At 50.7% G+C, this 18,882-nt stretch overlaps 2 protein-coding genes across 6 annotated transcripts in view; both read left to right on the top strand.

Annotated features, from left to right (window-relative positions):
• Positions 1-8,743, top strand: LOC147241322 (uncharacterized). The gene is made up of 15 exons (XM_086192337.1): positions 1-2,550; positions 3,170-3,311; positions 3,789-3,914; positions 3,986-4,034; positions 4,289-4,425; positions 4,917-5,020; positions 5,156-5,266; positions 5,958-6,212; positions 6,632-6,723; positions 6,839-7,033; positions 7,175-7,241; positions 7,354-7,482; positions 7,582-7,634; positions 7,759-7,828; positions 8,082-8,743. Exons 1-15 carry the CDS (start codon positions 16-18, stop codon positions 8,220-8,222), a joined length of 4,206 nt encoding a protein of 1,401 aa, XP_086048463.1. The 5' UTR covers positions 1-15; the 3' UTR covers positions 8,223-8,743.
• A 1,255-nt stretch (positions 8,744-9,998) lies between these two features.
• LOC147241323 (disco-interacting protein 2 homolog C) overlaps positions 9,999-18,882 on the top strand; it is a 46,269-nt gene continuing 37,385 nt past the window's right edge. For all 5 annotated transcript variants that reach the window (XM_086192074.1, XM_086192075.1, XM_086192077.1 and 2 more), the window contains exon 1: positions 9,999-10,366. In XM_086192074.1, coding sequence (XP_086048200.1) covers positions 10,288-10,366 — 79 coding nt within the window. In that variant the 5' untranslated portion in view covers positions 9,999-10,287. The remainder of the gene's footprint in view (positions 10,367-18,882) is intronic.

An 18,882-nucleotide genomic window follows, 5' to 3' on the forward strand; every position in this document is an offset into this window, starting at 1 on the left:
CTCCTGGCGTGAGCGATGGGCTGCTGCTTTAGTAAGGAGCTCAACCCTGGGCCCCCCAGCGAGAGGAGCCGCTTGTTAGCGTCGCCACACCACAATGGGCTGGAGGAGGTGACAGAGCCGCTCAGGCAACACGCTGAGGCTCTAACTCAGCAGTGGTCTGTGGAGGAGGAGGAGAACCGTGAGGCCAACGGACCGGCCCAGTGGAGGTCAGTGAAAGCCAAGGACAGATGTCAAGAACCAGAAAACAAAGTTGTGATAGAGGCAGCCGTGCTGCAACTGGGAAGCGCTGGCAGGGAGGAGCCGGCTATTATTACCGTCGGCAGCACAAACGCGCACACAAACACTCAGACTTCCAGGCCCAGCTTTGAACCGGCTCCCTACAAGGAGGTGCTCACGCAGAGTCCAGCCAGACACAACGCCACTGTCAGGGCTGTGTGGTTCAACCAGCTACCAGAGGGGCTGCAGCACCACGGGCCAGCCAATTGCTGGTCCCCTCCTGCCTGGTTCCCCTCCCCTAACCGCCATGAGGTGTCAGATGAGCAGCGGTGGCTGGTCAGCACGGGTCAGCAGGATTCCAGTGGAGCAGAGCAGACACATGAGGTCATGGAGGAAGGCTGCGTGGTCAGGACCTGCCTGGCTCAGGGCTTCACAGCAAGGACACAGAGCTTCTACAGCATATGTTCCATTGATGCCAGTGACCTTGACCACGACCACGACCAGCCCCAAACAGCTGGAGCACCACAGTCACCGAGCACAGCTGATGAAGAGACAGCTGCTCCTCCCCCCTGCACCGAGGAGACCCCACTCTGCAGCCAATCACAGGCAGAGAAGACCACCTCATCTCCCCTGTGTGACCCACCGCTGCCAACCAGCAGTCCTGTAGGCAGTTTGCACCCGACGGCACTGGACCACTGTGACATCACTGGAGGCTTGAGCAGCCGGACAGCAGAGGACACAGATGCCTCGAGAGACACGGAGGAACGGGGAGTGGCAGAGGAACGCTCAGACCTGAGCGCTGACGTAAATCATCGGTCTGAGCCTAAACTCATGACAGACAAACACGACCAAAGTTCTGAACTCGATGGCTCTGGTCAGCTGGACGCCATGGAGGCGGTCCCGACAGAGATGGATGAGTCCTCCGTGAGTGTCTCTGTGAGAATCAACCCAAGCAAAAGGGTGGAAGATGATGTTTATCATAGTGGGACAGCGGGTCCCACCCAAGTCTGCATCGTCTCTGCCAGGTCAGAAATGTCCAACGACATGTCCGCCCTCTCACTTACCTCAACTAAAACTACGTGTCACCTGTGTGACTCCGCCCCCGCTGACATAGTAGATGTTAATTTCAGCGGCCCAACATTTGAGTTGAACAAGCTTCCTCATCAAGACTTTGAATCTTCTGAGAAAACTGACTTGGGGTCAGATGCAGACGGCACGGACGAGCCTCCTCAGAGTTGCACCAAGATTCAAGGCATCAGAGACCCAGCAAGGGAAACGGTAGCAGCTGCTCGGAGGGATCTGGAGAGCAGTGACGAAGACGGGTCTCGTGAGTGCACCCTTGATCTCGCAGCTGCTTCTCAGGAATACGTCGGCCAGCAGAGCGCCGCTGAGGATTCAGGTGACGGATCGTCTTCACTGTCTGTGTCTGTCCACTGCCGAGCGTCTGCTCCTGCCTCTGGTTCGCCTCGCACAGCTGGCTCTTCTGTGTGCTCAGCTTTTGAGGATATGGAGCTGAGTTTTCTGGCAGGTTCTGACAGTGCATGCTGCAAAGTCCACATGGAGGTGAACCACGTAGAGGACATATGTGAGGAAGCAGAAGGCAGTCCAATAGATCAGCTCATGTCCCACAACTCCTCCCCTGCCTCTCCTCCCCCAGCAATATTAGCCGTCAGCAATTCCTCGCAGCCTGATGTCACACGTGAGCAAGAAAGTTCATCTGCACCTCTCCGTTCATCCAACAAAGCGACAATTGAGATGCCACCCAAGGAACATCCTGCTCTTGACACTAGAATTCCCCCAGAGACTCAGAATTGTCCAGCAACATTGTCCAAAAGCCCCTGTGACACTGACGTGATTCCTAACAACACAAGCTTTCAGGCTCAAGAGCCCCAGGAGGACCCCCGTGTCATCGTAGACCCTGGTCAGATTGACGCGTTTGCGTCAACTCCTTCATACGAGATTCACCTCCTGGGTCACAGGGTGCCACCGGCAGAGGAGGAGGGCGAGAGGGACAGTGGGATGAGGGAAATGGTTTCTGAGCTGCTGGGTGAAGATGCAGACTCCTGTGTCACCCGGCGTCATCCTGAAGCCTGGATCCAGCTGGGTGTGAAGGACTGCAGCAGGGACTGGGCCCAGGGGGCAGCGGAGGGCGAGCCCATTCAGAGCAAGACACTCGCAGAGCAGATCCCTGCCTCAGTCTCAGACCTCCAGCCCTCCATGGCTCTGCTGGGGGCGTTTCCCTACAGCACACTGATGCCTGAGGGCGCCTGTGTGTGGGAGTGGCACACGGACCACCCCCAGATCTCGGTACATACCTATGTAACTGTTAAAAACTATAAATGAACACTAGAGCGGCACAGGAACGAGTCCTGAAACCCTGTAGTCAGACTGAGTTGTTGAACCTTCGGTTTCCTCGTCTCCAAGTCAGAGCGTTTGGTTTTATACACCAGAAATGAAGTCTGTGGTTCACAAGAGCTGAAGATACGCTAACATTTGGCTTGCTACTGCTGACCATTTAACCTTCCAGCATCGTCAGAGGGGTTCATTAGTGAAGGTGAACTTGATGAACTCAACCTGGAAGATCATCAACATGCTAACATCCTGTTGGACTACAAACTCCCCTCATCCCTGACAAGCTAACATCCTGTTGGATTACAAACTCCCCTCATCCCTGACAAGCTAACATCCTGTTGGATTACAAACTCCCCTCATCCCTGACAAGCTAACATCCTGTTGGACTACAAACTCCCCTCATCCCTTTGTGTGTGTGTGTTTGGAGATGGTCTAACATGTCTTTAACGCCTGCTGGTGGGATTTGAGCTACAAGGTTTAGTCCAGTAATACTTCAAATGTACATGAAATATTCTTCCAGATTACTATTTTGAGTATTTTAAGAGTAAAAAGCCATCGCCTCTGTGTATTTCATGTACGCCGTGTCGTGTCTTGGTTCCAGGAGCCCGCCGCTGCCCCGACTCTTAACCATCACGTGGAGCAATGGAGCAGTCACAGCTACAGCATGGACCTGCCTGCTCCCGCCGTCCCCGTCGCCCAGCAGCCGTGGCTGCACTTCCCCGCCGATCAGCTCCATCAACAAGGTGGGCCTGTCGTACTCTTCTTCTTCATTTGAGTTTTCAATGGAAAAGACGTTTTTCCCCTGGTAGGTTCCATGTCATCACCAGATATTAACACCAGATGGGAAACACCTAACTTTTATTGGTACTGCACCAAAAAGTTTCAAATTAGAGGTCTAGAAGCATCCGGGTCCTTCTATTCACATTTTTTTAATTTGCACAAAATAACCTCAGTGGAAACACTGAGAAATCAATAGAATTTCACAATTTTGCATTTTTGCGATGCTTGGGGAGGTGAAAAAGATGAATATGAACGAATGCAACCTCCTCCTAACCTGTGGTGGTCCAGCCATCCATAATTAAGGAAACTTCCATAAACTTCATTTAATTATGCAAAATTTCTGGGAATGTGGTTAAAATGGTGGTACTTTGATGGACATGTGACCTGAGAGAGGAGGAACTCTCGGTTGCCGGGGCTACACTTTTACGTTTCATTTCCAGGTTACGTCCCAGTATCTGGGGGAGACGTGGTCCTGGCCACGGCTGTAGTGGATCCCGGTGCAGCGGAGGGCCAGAGTCTGGCTCCTGAAGATCCCAGCGCGGAGCCCAATCCTCCGCCGCTCACAGGTATCGTGTTCAGTTGGTTCTTCACAGCTTCTTTCAGCCGTCGTCACGTCCAATCAACTTCTGTCTTTCAGATGAGACCAAGCAAAACCTGAGGAGCATCTTGGAGTCCTGCCTGACCAGGTAACAAAACACTGTGCCACTGCAGGGCGCCAGTATTCACCATTGCCAGAAGGACTGGAGTGGTCATGAGGGACTCACTGCAGTTTAGCTGTTTTACCTTCATGCTGCATGACCGGACCTCCTTACCTGCTCCTTGTCTAGTCACTAAATGAATCATCTATTTTGTAAGTTGGTGTTCTTGCCGTTTGGTACTTTCTCCAGACGCTCCTCCATAGATACGTCTTCTCACTGTCCGCTCTGTCCCTGACCCTCAGAGAGTACCTCTGCACAGACCCGTACCTCCTGTCTCAGATGGACAGCAACCAGTACATCGCCATCACAGCTCTGGCTGGCCTGAGCAAGATCAAGAGCCTCAGCGCCGACCTGAGCCTCATCTCAGACATCGTCAGAAGTCAGTCTTTACTTCAAAATCACTCAAATCTCTTTGTGGGGGTGTCATACTCGTGTTACATTTACCTGGATTAGCCTTTTCATCAGTGACGCCTTCGCAGGGCGCCAGACCTAAACAAGATAAAGGAGGAATGGTTTAATGAGGTCCCACACAGGTCAAATATGAGTTTAAGGTCTGTATAGAGAAGCCAGGGCTTTTTACCAAGAGAACCCAGGAGGTGAGTAAATGCTCTTGAGAGAGAGAGATGTTTCACAGCCAAAACCCAGAGGCGCCATGTTTTCACCTCGTCCTTTGTCTCTTCCATCCTTCGTTCATGCAAGGATCTCTGGGGGAGTTCTTTCCTTTGCCTCAAACCTGGGACCGAAGGGCGAGTTGACAAGGTTTTCATTTCTGCTAAACTGGGGCGTGTTACAGTTTACCGTCTTACTCTTTTACACTTTTGAAGCACCTGTAGGACCAAATCTTTGTTGTGACTTGTCTTTTCCTGACAGCTCTGCCGCACGTCCAGGTGGCGCCATGTGGTCAGAAGGTGCGGCCCAAACAGAATCGTTGTGTCATCATCCTCCGTGAGATCCCCAGCGCCACACCTCACGAGGCAAGACCCCCTCCCACCCCCACCTCTACCTCACCACCGCTCCCCAAGTCTTCCTCTTGTTTCTCTGCATCTGCTCACTCTGTGATGTCACACAGCCAAATGATTGACAGCTTGTGGGCTGTTGTTGTTGTTCAGGAGGTGGAGGCTCTGATCCTCGGAGAGACCGTCCCCAGGTTCCTGAGCTGTGAGTTTGTTGGCAACGACAACTGGTTCATCACCTTCAGTTCAGAGGACGAAGCACTGCAGGTAGTACACTCACACACACACACACACACACACGCGCGCGTGCGTGCACATGCGTACACACACATGTTCAGCTGCTCATGGTTCGGGAAGTGGTCATATCAGGAATGAGGTGTGTTAGTAGTCTAACAGGAAGTGGTCATCTCCTGGCTCCTCCCACAGCAGCCAATAGGATCGCTCCATGTGATTGTGGTGATTGAACCAGTAAATCAGCTCTGGTGAACAGAAGTTGATGATCTTCCAGGTTCAGTTCATCAAAATCATCTTCACTAATGAACCCTCTGATGATGCTGGGAGCCTGGATCACAGGTGTCAAACTGATCCAGTAAAGGGCCGGTGTGGCTGCAGGTTTTCAATCCAACCAAGCAAAAGCAACACCTGATCCAACTTAACTCAATCAAGCTGTGTCCACACTGCTCATTTGTTGGATCAGGTGTTGCTTTTGCTGGGTTGGATTGAAAACCTGCAGCCACACCGGCCCTTTACTGGATCAGTTTGACACCCCTGGCCTAGATGTTAGCAGTGCTAAGCTAACGGTAGCCTAGGAATGTATGATTCATTTCAAAAGATAAGTCTACAATGTATCCTAGCAACACATGCTGCTGGGTAGTCACATGGTTGTCACATTCAAACCAAGGTTTGCTCAGTGCGCCTGCCGTGACTGCCATGTTGTTTCTGTTGTGTGTTTCATCAGGTCTACAAGTACTTGCGGGAGGAGGTGCGAGTGTTTAAGGGAAAGCCAATCAGGGTGAGGATGAAAGCCAAAACCATGGCAGTCCCTTGCTACTCTACAGGAAGCACCTTCAGGCCGATGGAGCAGGACAACTGTGGCGACCACTACACTGTCTACCTGCCCCCGGCCATGTACCAGCATCCCTGCCCCGCCCACACACAAGCGCACCTCACCTACGAAGCGCTGGCTACAGTGGTGTGCCCCAAATGTGAAGAGGTGGGTCCTGCTGTAGTTGTGTGTTTGTGTGTGTGTGTTTGTGTGTGTGTGTGTGTGTGTGTGTGTGTGTGTGTGTGTGTGTGTGTGTGTGTGTGTGCGTGTGTGCACACTCCATTATTGCGTCAGTTGTAAAGAGGAAGAGAGTTTTCCTCGTTTGATTCGGGGGAGGCAGAGCATCGATATGATGACAGTGAAGCAGCAGCACAGCAGGCGGAGCAGGAAAAACTCCATATTTTTACTTTAGAGTGTACTTCTTTTGTTGTACCTAAGTATCTACAGTATCTGTACTGCTAGTCTTTCTTGGTACAGCAGTATCTGTACGACTGGAGTGATGAATGAGTGTATGTTTACTACCTTTGCCTCCACGGACCCTCCTCATCTGATTTTTTGTTCTGTCTGTCATGTTCTGTCTGTATCAGCAGCCTCCGTCACTGGTGAATGACTTCAGGGGCGGGGTCCCAGCGGCGCCCGTCTTCAGACCTTCAGTCCCTCACAGCCCTCACAGCCACAGGTACACACCACCTAATGATGAAGAGTGATAAAGATGATGTTTGTGGTCAGACTTGTGCTCGTGCGCTCTTTACGTGGTCATACTAGCAATTGGGGTCCTAACTCGTCTCTGGCAGGTGCGGCTGGAAGGCCTCGGCCTCGGACCCCTGGCAGAGCCAGACAGGCTCAGTTCACCTGACAGAACCGGCACCAGCGGAAGGCTCCGCCTCTCCTCAGAGATCATCTCAGCAGCGGTCGCGGGGTAACGTGCATCGTCAGAGCAGAGGTGGATGGATGGAACACGGGCCGTCATCCACCTATGAAGGGGGAAGGTAGGAGGAGCTGGTGACACTAGTCAGGAACCAGTAGACACGTCCACATTTACAGGTCTGACAGTGTTGACGTCAGCTGGTTAGTTAGAGCGCTGTGTTGATAGAGGAAGTGTCTGACTGCTCTGCTGCTCCGCTGTGAAGGAGAGGATTCTCCAGCCAGAGGAGGAGGAGGGAGAGTCCAGCACACATGCCCGCCGCAAAGGATCTGGTAAGCAGCCTGTAGCGCCGCCCGCAGGACGAGGACGACCCCAACACTTACACTCATTCCTGCATGTAGGATGCATGATATTTACTGTGTGTGTGTGTGTGTTTGTGTATAGAATGCACCCAGACAGTCGCCTCCACGTCCACCGTCTCCTCCTCTTGAGTTCGGGGTAAAGAGCTTCCCTCCTCTCTGTCCCCCCAAGTCTTCCATCTCGCAGGCGCCTCCAGCTGACAGTGGCGTTAAGGTAACAAGTGACTCCGCCTCTCTCAGTCTCCACGAGGACACACAGTGAAACCCTAAACACACACACACACAGATGATGAACTGCTGTCTCTGGTGGTAGGGTCCAGCCAACAGGCCAGTGATGTCACGGGAGCCTCAGCCAATCCTGCAGCAGTAAGTAACCTGGAGACGATGAGGAGCGCCTGTTCCTTTCTCACCTGAAGACGCTTCCCATGTGACCTGTGATTGGTGGTTGTCCTGCTGCTGTCTGTTGTGGTTGACCTCTTTGTCGCTGCAGGGCTGGGACTGAGAGAGCAGAGAGGACCGGCGAGGCCAAACTGGACCAGCTGGCTCAGGAACCCGTCTCAGTAAGACCCTGTTCTAGCAGCTCCATGTTGATACTCACTCACCAGAACCGTGAAACGCTTCGTTGTCTGTTCAGTCCAGTTTGGTTTCACAGTGCTCAGATTCAAGCGGCCCGAATAAAACAAGCCCCGGTCCTGATCTGGACTGATCATTTCTGAATGTCAATCAAACCGCAGCAGTCAGGTTCTGTTGATGTTCAGTGTGGTTCTCCAGGAAGTTATGATGCTGACGCCACCTTGTGCTCTGATTGGTCAGGAGTCTAAGAAGATGAGCTACGCCGAGATCTGCCAAAGAGCTTTGGGCAACAGGTCGCAGTTGCCCCCTGACCCCGCCCCCTCAGAGACGCTGCACCACCCAGGCTACCCAGGCCAGAACCCTGCCTCGTTGCTATGGTGATTACATGGGATAGAGACAAGGACTCTTTTTTTTATTATTATTATTCTTTCTGAGAGGCTCAGAAGACTCAGATGTTTTATAGCACTGAGGGATACAGAGAGGGAACACGTGAACCCTGAGGAGCGTCCCGCCCACGTAGACTGATGTGTGGGAGGGGGCGGCTCCCTACCCGCTGCGGATGTCCGAGCCAGCTCCTCAATTCACCTTGCTTTTATTTCTTGCTTTGCACTTCTGATCGAAGGCTCCGTTTGGATGCGGCATCACTCGTCCTGGGAGGTTTCTTCTGCTGCACTGAAGGTTCTGTTTTTCTTTATTTAGGGGCAACATGATGGCGTCAGGTGTCGGCTTGAGGCCCCACCTGCAGCAGACAGGGCCACACAAATGAGCTCCTATAGAAGGTTTTATAAAGTACTGTACATCCGTCCTGTATGTGTGCGGGACTTCCTCTTCGAAGGTTGTTTAAAATTTGATTTAAGTGACGTTTCAGTGTGTTTCTGTGTGTAAAAGCTTTATTGATTGTCCTCATCTGTGCTGAGTCATGTGATTCCTCGAAAAGAAAACTTGAATGTACAGTCCAACGTCCCTTTGTATCAAATGTGATGTTTAAAATGTAAAGCGGTTGTCATGGCGACAGAGCAGCCATGATGGCAGCACGTGTCGCTTTGTCTGTGCAGTTGTAAATACGATTGAAGCGTTAAAGAAGCGCCTCTTCACGTCCAACACGTGGATTAAACCTCCGCAGCTTCTCCGCCGTCTCCCCTGAGCAGGAGGCCGCAGTTCCCGCTGCAGCCGCTAGATGGCGGCTGTGATCCATCGTCGTGTGTGAGGACGCTGCGTGTTTGCACTGCGGCTGACGGGACTTCCGGTTAAGGGACAACATGCCGGTATTTATTAAACACCGCTTGACCTTTGACACTTATTTACTTGAGTCACGTGATGCGCATTATTGAACATAAGAGGCCATAAAAATCATTAATAACTGCAGTCAAGGACCTGTAGGTCAATTTAACCATCTTGAAATGTTGGAGGAAGCTTTTAAAATATTGTTAATACTTGAAACAACTTATGATTCTTTGTCAAAACATGAAATGAAGGATTAATAGATGTTTTATTTAAGGGTTCTGCCTTAAAATAACTAGTAATTGTCATAGACAACGAGATTTTAATTGTATCTTTATTTTTCTGAATCTGACTCAGCATTGCTGTTTGACTTTCATAATTAGAACTATAAATATTCCTAATTTTAAAACAGAATGAACTTGTTTTAAATGCTGACTGACCCAAAGTGAGAACTTGCTAACTAGATCAGTGAGGTAATAAATTAATTTTAAAAAAAAGCCAAATTAGAAGAATGAGGAAAAATTGAAATTTCGCAACAGCATTAAATATGCAACATTTTACAAAATGTAGGTTTTATTGGCTCAGGATGCTTGTGAAGGAATGTTGGGATACAAAAGTTGCCGTCAGAATACCCCCCCCCCCCATGAGGCTCCGTCACGTGGTACATTCCTCCAGGAAACTGATCCCAGAGCAGCGTGTCCCAATAAGATTGTTGGGTAATTAATAATTAAAGGAACCACCGCGTTGTTCCGCCAGGCGTCAACTCCTCCAGCCTGGGTGTGGTTGCTCGCTGCGCCCCCTGCCGGTGATGAGCAACACCTCCCTCCCCTCCCTCCCGCCTCCACGAGGTCATGTGACTCAGCGGCAAGCAGCTGCAAACGGCGCTGACTCGGTCTGCGCGAGCCTCCTCCTCACCATCATCATCATCATCATCATCACCGCCGCCGCCGCCGCTACCAGCACCGCGACCACCGCAACGGCAGCGCGCGCAGCCCACCGACCGAGCGGGACTCTACCAATTCGAGGACCGGGCGCCATGGCGGGCCCCCGCTAGAACCAGACCCAGATTTATCCTCTTTGTTCTCCCTCGACGCCTCGCAGCCCTCTCGCGCCTCCGCCGAGGAGGGGCCGCCGCGGAGAAGCTCTCGCCTTCCGAGCGGAGGAAGAGGAGGAGGAGGAAGAGGAGGCAGCGGCGGTTGGAGGTCTTTTCAGCGGTACGAGCCGAATGGCGGACCGGGAGGCGTCACCGATACCGTTGGAGATCCGAGCCCGGCTGGCGGAGCTGGAGCTGGAGCTGTCAGAGGGTAAGACGTTCGCCTCAGTCTCCTTCCTCCTCCTCCTCTCCCCTCCCCTCATTATCCCGTTATCTCAGCATCACCATCCACACCGGCAGCCTAACGGAATCCTGCCTGCACCCCCTTCCTCCTGGCACCCCACCTCCCCCTCCCCCGCTCCTCCCATCCAGATGTTTGTCAGGCAGGGACCGGCCCGGCCAGCTCTGAGTAGCCGGGGGAGGATGAGGGCAGAGCGGGAACACACTGCGGATTCGGCCGCTGCTCTTTGTCTCAGCGGTGAAGATAAAAAAAAACACCACCCACCACGGCTCGTTTTGGGTCCGAAACCTCTTCTTTGACCTTGAGATGTTGACACAAAGTGTACCTGTGTGTGTGTGTGTGTGTGTGTGTGTGAGAGAGGTAACAATAGCATTGCGATGCACGGCTGCGTGACAGCACCAGCAGGACGGAGGGGCAGTTTGTCTTTTGATGCCCATGATCTCAGCCTCCTGCCTCCGTGTGTTTGGGCCTGCAGAGCAGCTGCTGAAGATGCCCCCACACCCCCCACACACACCCTCATCTCAATTTCCACACACACACACACACACACACACACACACACACACACACTTGCATCTCAATCACAGCTGTTATCAGACATTTCTGCCTTATATAATGGGAATCTTTTATTCATACAGGCTGTGGAAGGCCTGGCTAGTCAGAGGAGGCCTACATACACACTGGATATCATCCACCATGTTGTCTGGAATGTGTGTGTGAATGCAGTAGAAATCAGAACCTGCAGTGCCTCTCCTCTCCTGCTGTCCAGGCCCGTGTAGGTGCAACCTCCAGGGGCTGAATAATTTAGCAGCGAAGGGTCCCGTTCACAGACCATCAGGAATCTGCAGCTTCAATCCAAAAACATCAGCGCGGGTTCTTTGAAGTCCCGGAGACTAGTCGAGCCTCGTACATCAAACTGTCCCGTTTGCCTCTGATCCGCCTCATCATTCACACACAGACACACACACACACACACACACACACACACACACACACACACACACACTCTGGCTGCAGCAACACACAACGAGTGTTTATCAGAGCAGAACCTGCTGCGGCTGGCAGATGTTAGTCATGATGGAAGCGGCGGTAGGACGTGGAAACACTCAAGTGTATTAGTTTGTGTGTGTGTGTGTGTGTGTGTGTGTGTGTGTCAGGCTGACAGGTCTTCTAGTATGTGTGTGTGTATCACTGGTGCTCATTTAAACAGAGTGAAGTGTCTGTGGCTGGTTGATGTGTCGATCACTTTGTGTGCAGCTTAATGTGTCTCATCATTTCAAAATAAGAGCCTGGACACACTCCGACATACTCTCTCCTTTCCTGGGTGTAAAGGAGCGCAGCATTATTGAGTCCTAGAACCCAGGAATGAGTAGTTGAGGGTCCGGTTCCCTCGTCTCCAGGTCAGTGGTCGTGTTTACACATGAATCCGTCTCTGGATTCATTAAGTCACCAGATTATTCAAGAGTGCCTGGAATTTTGAGAAATCTGATCAACACAGCAAGTGCTGTTTCTCACACTTTAACGTTATTCAGTTCATGTGTAGAGATTCAAACGGATTTATTTTGTGTGTTTTTAATCTGCACGTGTGCCGATGCGGCGCCGCAGACCCAGGAGAAGAAGGAGAAGGGATGGATATTAGCAGGCAGCCGCAGCTGAGACAAGCCTGGCGCTCAGTGACACGAAGAGCAGGAATATTTGATACTTCCTGGCTGGGAGAAAATACAGGAATGCTAGAGAAGTGTCTTCAGAAGTGGCCGAGGCAGGAAAACCAAACTATTTAGTGTCACTGTCAAACTGAGATACTGCCAGTGACAGCGGCGCCAAGTGGAAAACCAAATGTTGTGATATTTACTTTGAGGTACGTTGGAGAAATGCGACTGCTGACTGAATCATGTAAACACGTCAGATCAGGTTACTGCATGTGGTTCCAGCAGCTGGAGATACCAGCAGGTTCAGTTCTACATCAGATCCACCAGTAACACCAGACTGGTGGATGGTGGAGGTTCAGTTCTATATCAGATCCACCAGTAACACCAGACTGGTGGATGGTGGAGGTTCAGTTCTACATCAGATCCACCAGTAAACACCAGACCGGTGGATGGTGGAGGTTCAGTTCTACATCAGATCCACCAGTAAACACCAGACTGGTGGATGGTGGAGGTTCAGTTCTACATCAGATCCACCAGTAAACACCAGACCGGTGGATGTTGGAGGTTCAGTTCTACATCAGATCCACCAGTAAACACCAGACCGGTGGATGGTGGAGGTTCAGTTCTACATCAGATCCACCAGTAAACACCAGACCGGTGGATGGTGGAGGTTCAGTTCTACATCAGATCCACCAGTAAACACCAGACCGGTGGATGGTGGAGGTTCAGTTCTACATCAGATCCACCAGTAAACACCAGACCGGTGGATGTTGGAGGTTCAGTTCTACATCAGATCCACCAGTAAACACCAGACTGGTGGATGGTGGAGTGGTGGAGTCTTAAAAACCCTAACAAGCTAACAAGAGTCTAGAGGAGCCTACAGAGGTCATGGAGGTCATTAGAGGTCAGAAGTAGCATGAAGCTCAGTTGAACCCTGCTGGCTGTTTTCCATGGTTCCTCTTTTACCTGCTAAGCTCCACTTGGGTCCTCCAGTCGACTGAGAGATGTGAGTGCGTCGCTGCTGTGGCTCGGAGGGCTGAATTCGTGGCAGCAGGAGTCAGCGGCTCCTCGTGCTGTCCCAGTCTCCCAGAACTCAGTGTTGATGTCACTGTTGATCAGTCAGAGGTTCTGGATAAATCAGTGCTGGCAGATATCGGTCATCTCTGACACGTCTGAATCGGCGCGATGAGTAAACTGGGCTGATAAACTCAGATGATTCTTCTTTGCTCCGGATGTTCTGGAGATGAAGCAGGATCCCAGTGACTTTCATGCAGACTGAAGCAGATGTGACTGAGTTTTTGCATCAGTAGAAAAGCGCCTCAAGATGTTTGTATTCATTTAAATGCTAAAAATAGACGCCATTTGGAAACAGAAGGGCAACCAATTCATGTATTTGGAGAAGTTGGAGCTGAAAGTGTTGTGTTTCTGCTGAGCAGCAGATTTCACCGCGTCCAGTAGGTGATAACTGGTTTCCAGTCGAGTCACTTCATTATTCAACCTGCTGAGGAGCTCCCAGCTCCCGCAGCTGAAACCTGCCGGCGAGGCAGAGCAACCTTCCTGCCTTCACTCGGATTGAAATGCAGAGAAATGAACCTGCGGCAACAATTTCCTGTCAGGTTTGATGGGCGCTTCTGTGAAATGAAACTTTTTATTCTTCCTCTTTGAGAAGGCGAAGCGGCGCTCAACCTGTTTATTAGATAAACTCAGCAATCAGCTGAGCTGCGGCAGATAAGGGCCCCCCCCCCCCTCGCTGAGCGGCGCCCAAATCACATCATCTCCGGCGTATTACTGCGACCTCCAGGCGTCGTGGCGCTCGCTCAGGGCCGTGGAGCGTTTAGCTCTGATGCTGATGCTGGATGCAGGACGCTGACTGAGCGAGCCACCTGTTGGAGTCCAGCAGGGCCTGAACCAACCATCCTCCATGTTGGTGTGTTTGATGTTCACACACTGAAGGTTTGAGTGTGTGTGTGTGTGTGTGTGTGTGTGAGAGGGGTCTCCATCTTCTTGTCCAACTCAGAAGACGATTGACAAGAGATGTTTGTCAACATCAACGACATAGAGAGTTTCCCCAAAAGTGGGCGTGTTCCTTTAATTATTGACACGTCTGACCTGGACAAACGGGAACTGATGTCAGACGAGGGAAAGTCCTCTCGTTTATAATTAATCACCAGAGTGAAAGTGACGGCATCGACCTCCTAAATACTTCCCGTCACATCAAAGCTGTTTGTTTCTGAATATTAATCTGGAGAGGGGGAGGGGTTCACCTCCAAATATTGCAGTTGCTCTATTTTCCCAATTAACACAGCAACCCTTGTGTGTGTGTGTGTGTGTGTGTGTGTGTGTGTGTGTGTGTGTGTGTGTGTGTGTGTGTGTGTGTGTGTGTGTGTGGCTTCCAGCGGTGCATTCCAGGTCAGCCTGTTTGTGGAAATCTGCAAAAATTAGCATCCATACTGAAGACGTTCATGAATAATCGATGCTGAATTGTTCTGTGCGTGGTGGATGGAGTTTTATTTTTTTCAATGCAGGAACACACAGAACTGCGGTCTCAGGTGGGTTCCAACGGGGGAAGGGCGTGACTAATTGATTCCTCGATTACTCGCCACTGTGAGGAGTGGTTAAGGAGGAAACTCCATCTTTTATTTAATTTTTTGCCGGACCCAGCAGGCCTGGTCCAGCGGTGATCTCACCTTCAAAATAAAAGCAGCAAGTTATTATCATCAGGGTTTCATCACTGCTGCTTTGAGAACTTTTAGTTTCTAAGAAGAGTAAGTTAAAGGTTCCTGCGGCTCGTTGTTGTCTGTTTCCATCTCGGCCTTAAGGACCAGGAAGAAGAGGCAAATGGATTATTACTTTCAGCTTGTGAGATGCTGTCATGCAGGGGTGGGCGACCCTGTGCCATGGAGGGCCGTGTGTGTGCAGGTTGTCCCTCTGACCAAACACTAACAGGTGATTCCACTGATCAACACTCCTCTGTGGCTGAAGGAGTGTTGATCAGTGGAATCACCTGTTAGTGTTTGTTTGGAAGGAGAACCTGCACACACACGGCCCTCCATGGCACAGGGTCGCCCACTGCTGCAAATGCAAACCAATGCATGCCACCCCAGTTGAAAGCTGATGCTATCTCCATGCTAACTGCCAGCTCATGCTAACCGCTAACAGTGTGATCAGTTTTGTTATAAAATATTTTGACAGGAATTCAACCAATTCTGTTACTAGCTTATTGCTAGGAGCTAAGCTAACGTTTTACTAAATGCTAGCTCCTGGTTTTACGAACGTTATGTTAGCCCTCCCACTACTACGCGGACCACCCTGGCCTCCCTACTCGCTCTTCATGACGCTCCTCATCTTCGATTGCACGGTGCTCCATCGTAGAACCTGCTAAGCTAGCAGAAATGATAGTCTCAGACGTGAGGCTGGTGCTTGCATCACTTTGCTAACCTGCGTTTCATAGTTGTTGCTGTATAACTTTAGTTAATATTATCATCATACAACACCTTTTTGTTACTTGTGTGCGAGACATCAGATCGTGCCCGTTTGGGGGTGGAGGTTTTCCACCTGCCTGTGAATGAGTGATGTAGCTGTAGGAGGTTCTCTGTCAGAGCAGCAGCGTGCGTGGGAGGTTTAGGGTGAGCTGGCCCCCCCAGCTCAGACTGGCACGTCACTGTGTCAGCAGGTACTTGTGTGCGAGAAGCAGTCGCCTGATCAGCTGAAGCAGGTTTTACAGCTTGTGGAGGTATGGAGGAATGCATCAGCTGTCCTGGTGTGTTGGAGCTGATGTTGGATTTTGCTAATTTAATGGTCTGCCTCTTGGATAATTCAACTCAATAAATAATTAACATGAAAGCACATTTTCAAAACAGGCACACGGGAATAGAAAGGAACAGACGCAATGTGAACGTTCTCAGCAGCGAGAAAGACACAGACGATCGCGTTGAAGATGCACAGCTGACGTGAGCGTTGAAGCCATGCTGGAGAGGAAACAGCGGGTTTGTTGAGATGAATACCAGGAGGCTCGGTGATTGTTCCCTCCATTCCACCATTTTGGACCAGAGAACTCTCTGGAGAAGAAGGCAAATCTGCAGCACCTTGTGAGGGAACCACAGTCATAACACTTCGTTCTGGATCATCTCAGCTGTTCTTTGAGATTTTTATTGTCATATTTAGTCCAAAATGGCTCCGGCAACGCTTTTAGCTGATGTAACGACTTTATTAGACCGATGTGCTTCGGCCTGTGGCCTTCATCGGGGTCTCTAAAAGCACTGAAGTTGATCTTCTGTGGATGGATGAATATCCTCATCTCACTCCGGCGCGGTTGCAACCCTGCCGTCTTCTTTTTTTAGCTTGAAAACACCTTGGTGAGTCACGTTTGTCTCGCTGGTCCAGGAGCAACACCCTCCCTCTCATTTCTGGCTCTATGGTGACTGCTAACCAGCCGCTCACCAGCTCCCCTCGTTAGCAAGGATTTCTGTAATCACCAGAAAAATACACAGTGATGTGAACCTCCCAGTGTCTGAGGCTAATATCTTAAATATGGGTCATCCTGCAGCAGAACGCCCCGCTGGAGTCCTCAGTGTCAGATCTTTAAGAAACAATCAATACTAATGAGATAGTCACAGCGTAGACGCGTCACGGAGCTGCTAAAGTACACTCATGAACGCGGAGTGTCAGCGAGATTCATGGCGGCAGTCGTTGGTATGAGCGGTGGTTCCTCGTCCCACCAGTTAACTCCCTCCGTCAGCTGCTCCTCCAAACTTGGATCCGGTCGAGGTTCTACACCAAAGTCTTTGTGTTTTACTGGACGTGGGAGGTACCGGAGACCGGAGCACCGCGGGTTATCTGCTGATGTGGTGAAACACAAACCACACGTCTGAAAAAGGATTTATGTGGTCAACAGCTCAGGAACCGCAGACGCGCAGCAGAATATTAGCAACGTTGTTTCCTTAACACGAGGAGTAAAACCAGCTGTCAGCTCCACGTCTCTCTGTGAGTCAAACCGTTAAACTAGATGGACGTGAAGCGTCCCCTGATCACATGGGTATCAGGTCATGGTGATCTGTGCGATCTATGACCTGCTGCGGGTCGCTGTGAAATCAGCGCGTCGTCACAGACGAGCTGGAAACAAGCAGCAGGTTGGAGAACCTGGTGTTTCAGATGGTGAGACGTTGGCTGCGTTTGTCAGCTGACAGCTGCTTGTGTGTCATGTGATTTCTGTCCTTCTAGTTGTGAGTTCTAAACTCTGAGTTTCAGGCACTGAGTTTCAGGGGTCTGCTGCACTGGGAACAGCTTGAATCAGCATTTAGTTGCAGGTCACATGACCCCGCTGTAGATACAGCTTGTCATTGTCTCTAATCAGCGTCGATGATTATCTCTGCTAATCTTGATTTTAATTAATATGCAATTAACTTAGCCTGTCGTCTGAAGTGACTTCTATCATCTCGGTCACAAGTGGAGCCTGACCGTGTTCCAACGTGGCCCACTCAGCGTAAAATCAACGTGGAGACAAAAACCACCGTCACTCTCCTCCGTGCTGCTTTCGCTACAGCGCCCGCGGATGCTGAACAAGCCCAAGATGCTGCACCGCTGCTGCTTTGACATCACGGTGTGATGATGTCGAACATGACACCAAAAACAAACGACTGCCAGCCTCTGGTCTCCTGGCAGCGGGGAGGAGACCTCTCAGCTCTGATAGCAGGTCTGCTAGGTTCAGTAACCTCCTGAACGCAGGTGTGCACCGTGAAAGGGGTGTAACAGATGAGTTAGGCAGCAGCGACAGATTAGTTCCTGGTGTGATGAATCCATTGTTCCAGCCTCCTATGTGACTGGGGGGGCGATGCTGTTTTTACATGGATGGCATCTTAACCCACTGAATCATCAGGACGCCCTAGTTTTCTATTTTTTCTGTTGTGGATGTGACACTTGGCTGCCACCGTGTGTGTGTGTGTGTGTGTGTGTGTGTGTGTGTGTATGTATGTACATGAGATCTTTCTCATATTGGGCGGACATAAATTAGTCCAAATGTTGGGGGCGGGGCTTTTCTTTTAGGCAAAAATATAAAGCTCCCATAATGTGAATTTGCAAGTGAAAACATAATAATAAACTGATGGATTTTGTGTGTGAGTGAGTGTTTGTGTGTGTGAGTGTGTGTGTGTGTGTGTTGCTGCCTGGTTTTGTAGTGGACACATGGACCTACCCTCTGCAGTCCACACGGGTGCCTGCATGTGAGCGTGACAGCCCAAGGTCCCGACGCATGACGCATTCCTCGTGTGTGTGTGTGTGTGTGTGTGTGTGTGTGTGTGTGTGTGTGTGTGTGTGTGTGTGTGCTGGATGTAGATGTGGTTACCATGGCGGCTTTGTGGGTAGACTGGCAGTTTATGATGATGTGATAAGAAAAGAGGGAGAGATCAAATAATAGCGGGACGTTGAGAGGACGACAGCTGAGGAGAGACAAAGAGATGAAAAGATGGAGAGAAGATGAGGGGGTGGAGCCAGATAGATAGATGGATAGATAGATGTGCACTGGCATGCAGCTTTATATAGAAACAATACATCACGCAAACAATACAGTGTTACTGCATTTTAAATGTGATGGAGGAATTCTCTTCCTCTCCTTCGTGCCGGTAACTGGACGAACCTTCCGGAGATGACAAGATGAACGTGATCAACGTTTTCCTGAAGGACGAGTCAAACGTGTGGCAGGCGTCTGCTTATCCTGCTGATGTCTGTCACATTCGTCACAGGGAACGTTTGCTGCTGAGTGATCAGTGGCGCTGTTGGTGTGGAGGCTCGTTCAACAAGAATCAGTGTTAGTTGACAGTTGTGTCACGAGCAGGGGCGTTT

This window comes from Aulostomus chinensis, chromosome 21 (genome assembly GCF_037954235.1).
Source record: "Aulostomus chinensis isolate RoL2024-O1b breed Wild chromosome 21, RoL_Achi_v1.0, whole genome shotgun sequence".
NCBI classification, from domain to species: domain Eukaryota; kingdom Metazoa; phylum Chordata; class Actinopteri; order Syngnathiformes; family Aulostomidae; genus Aulostomus; species Aulostomus chinensis.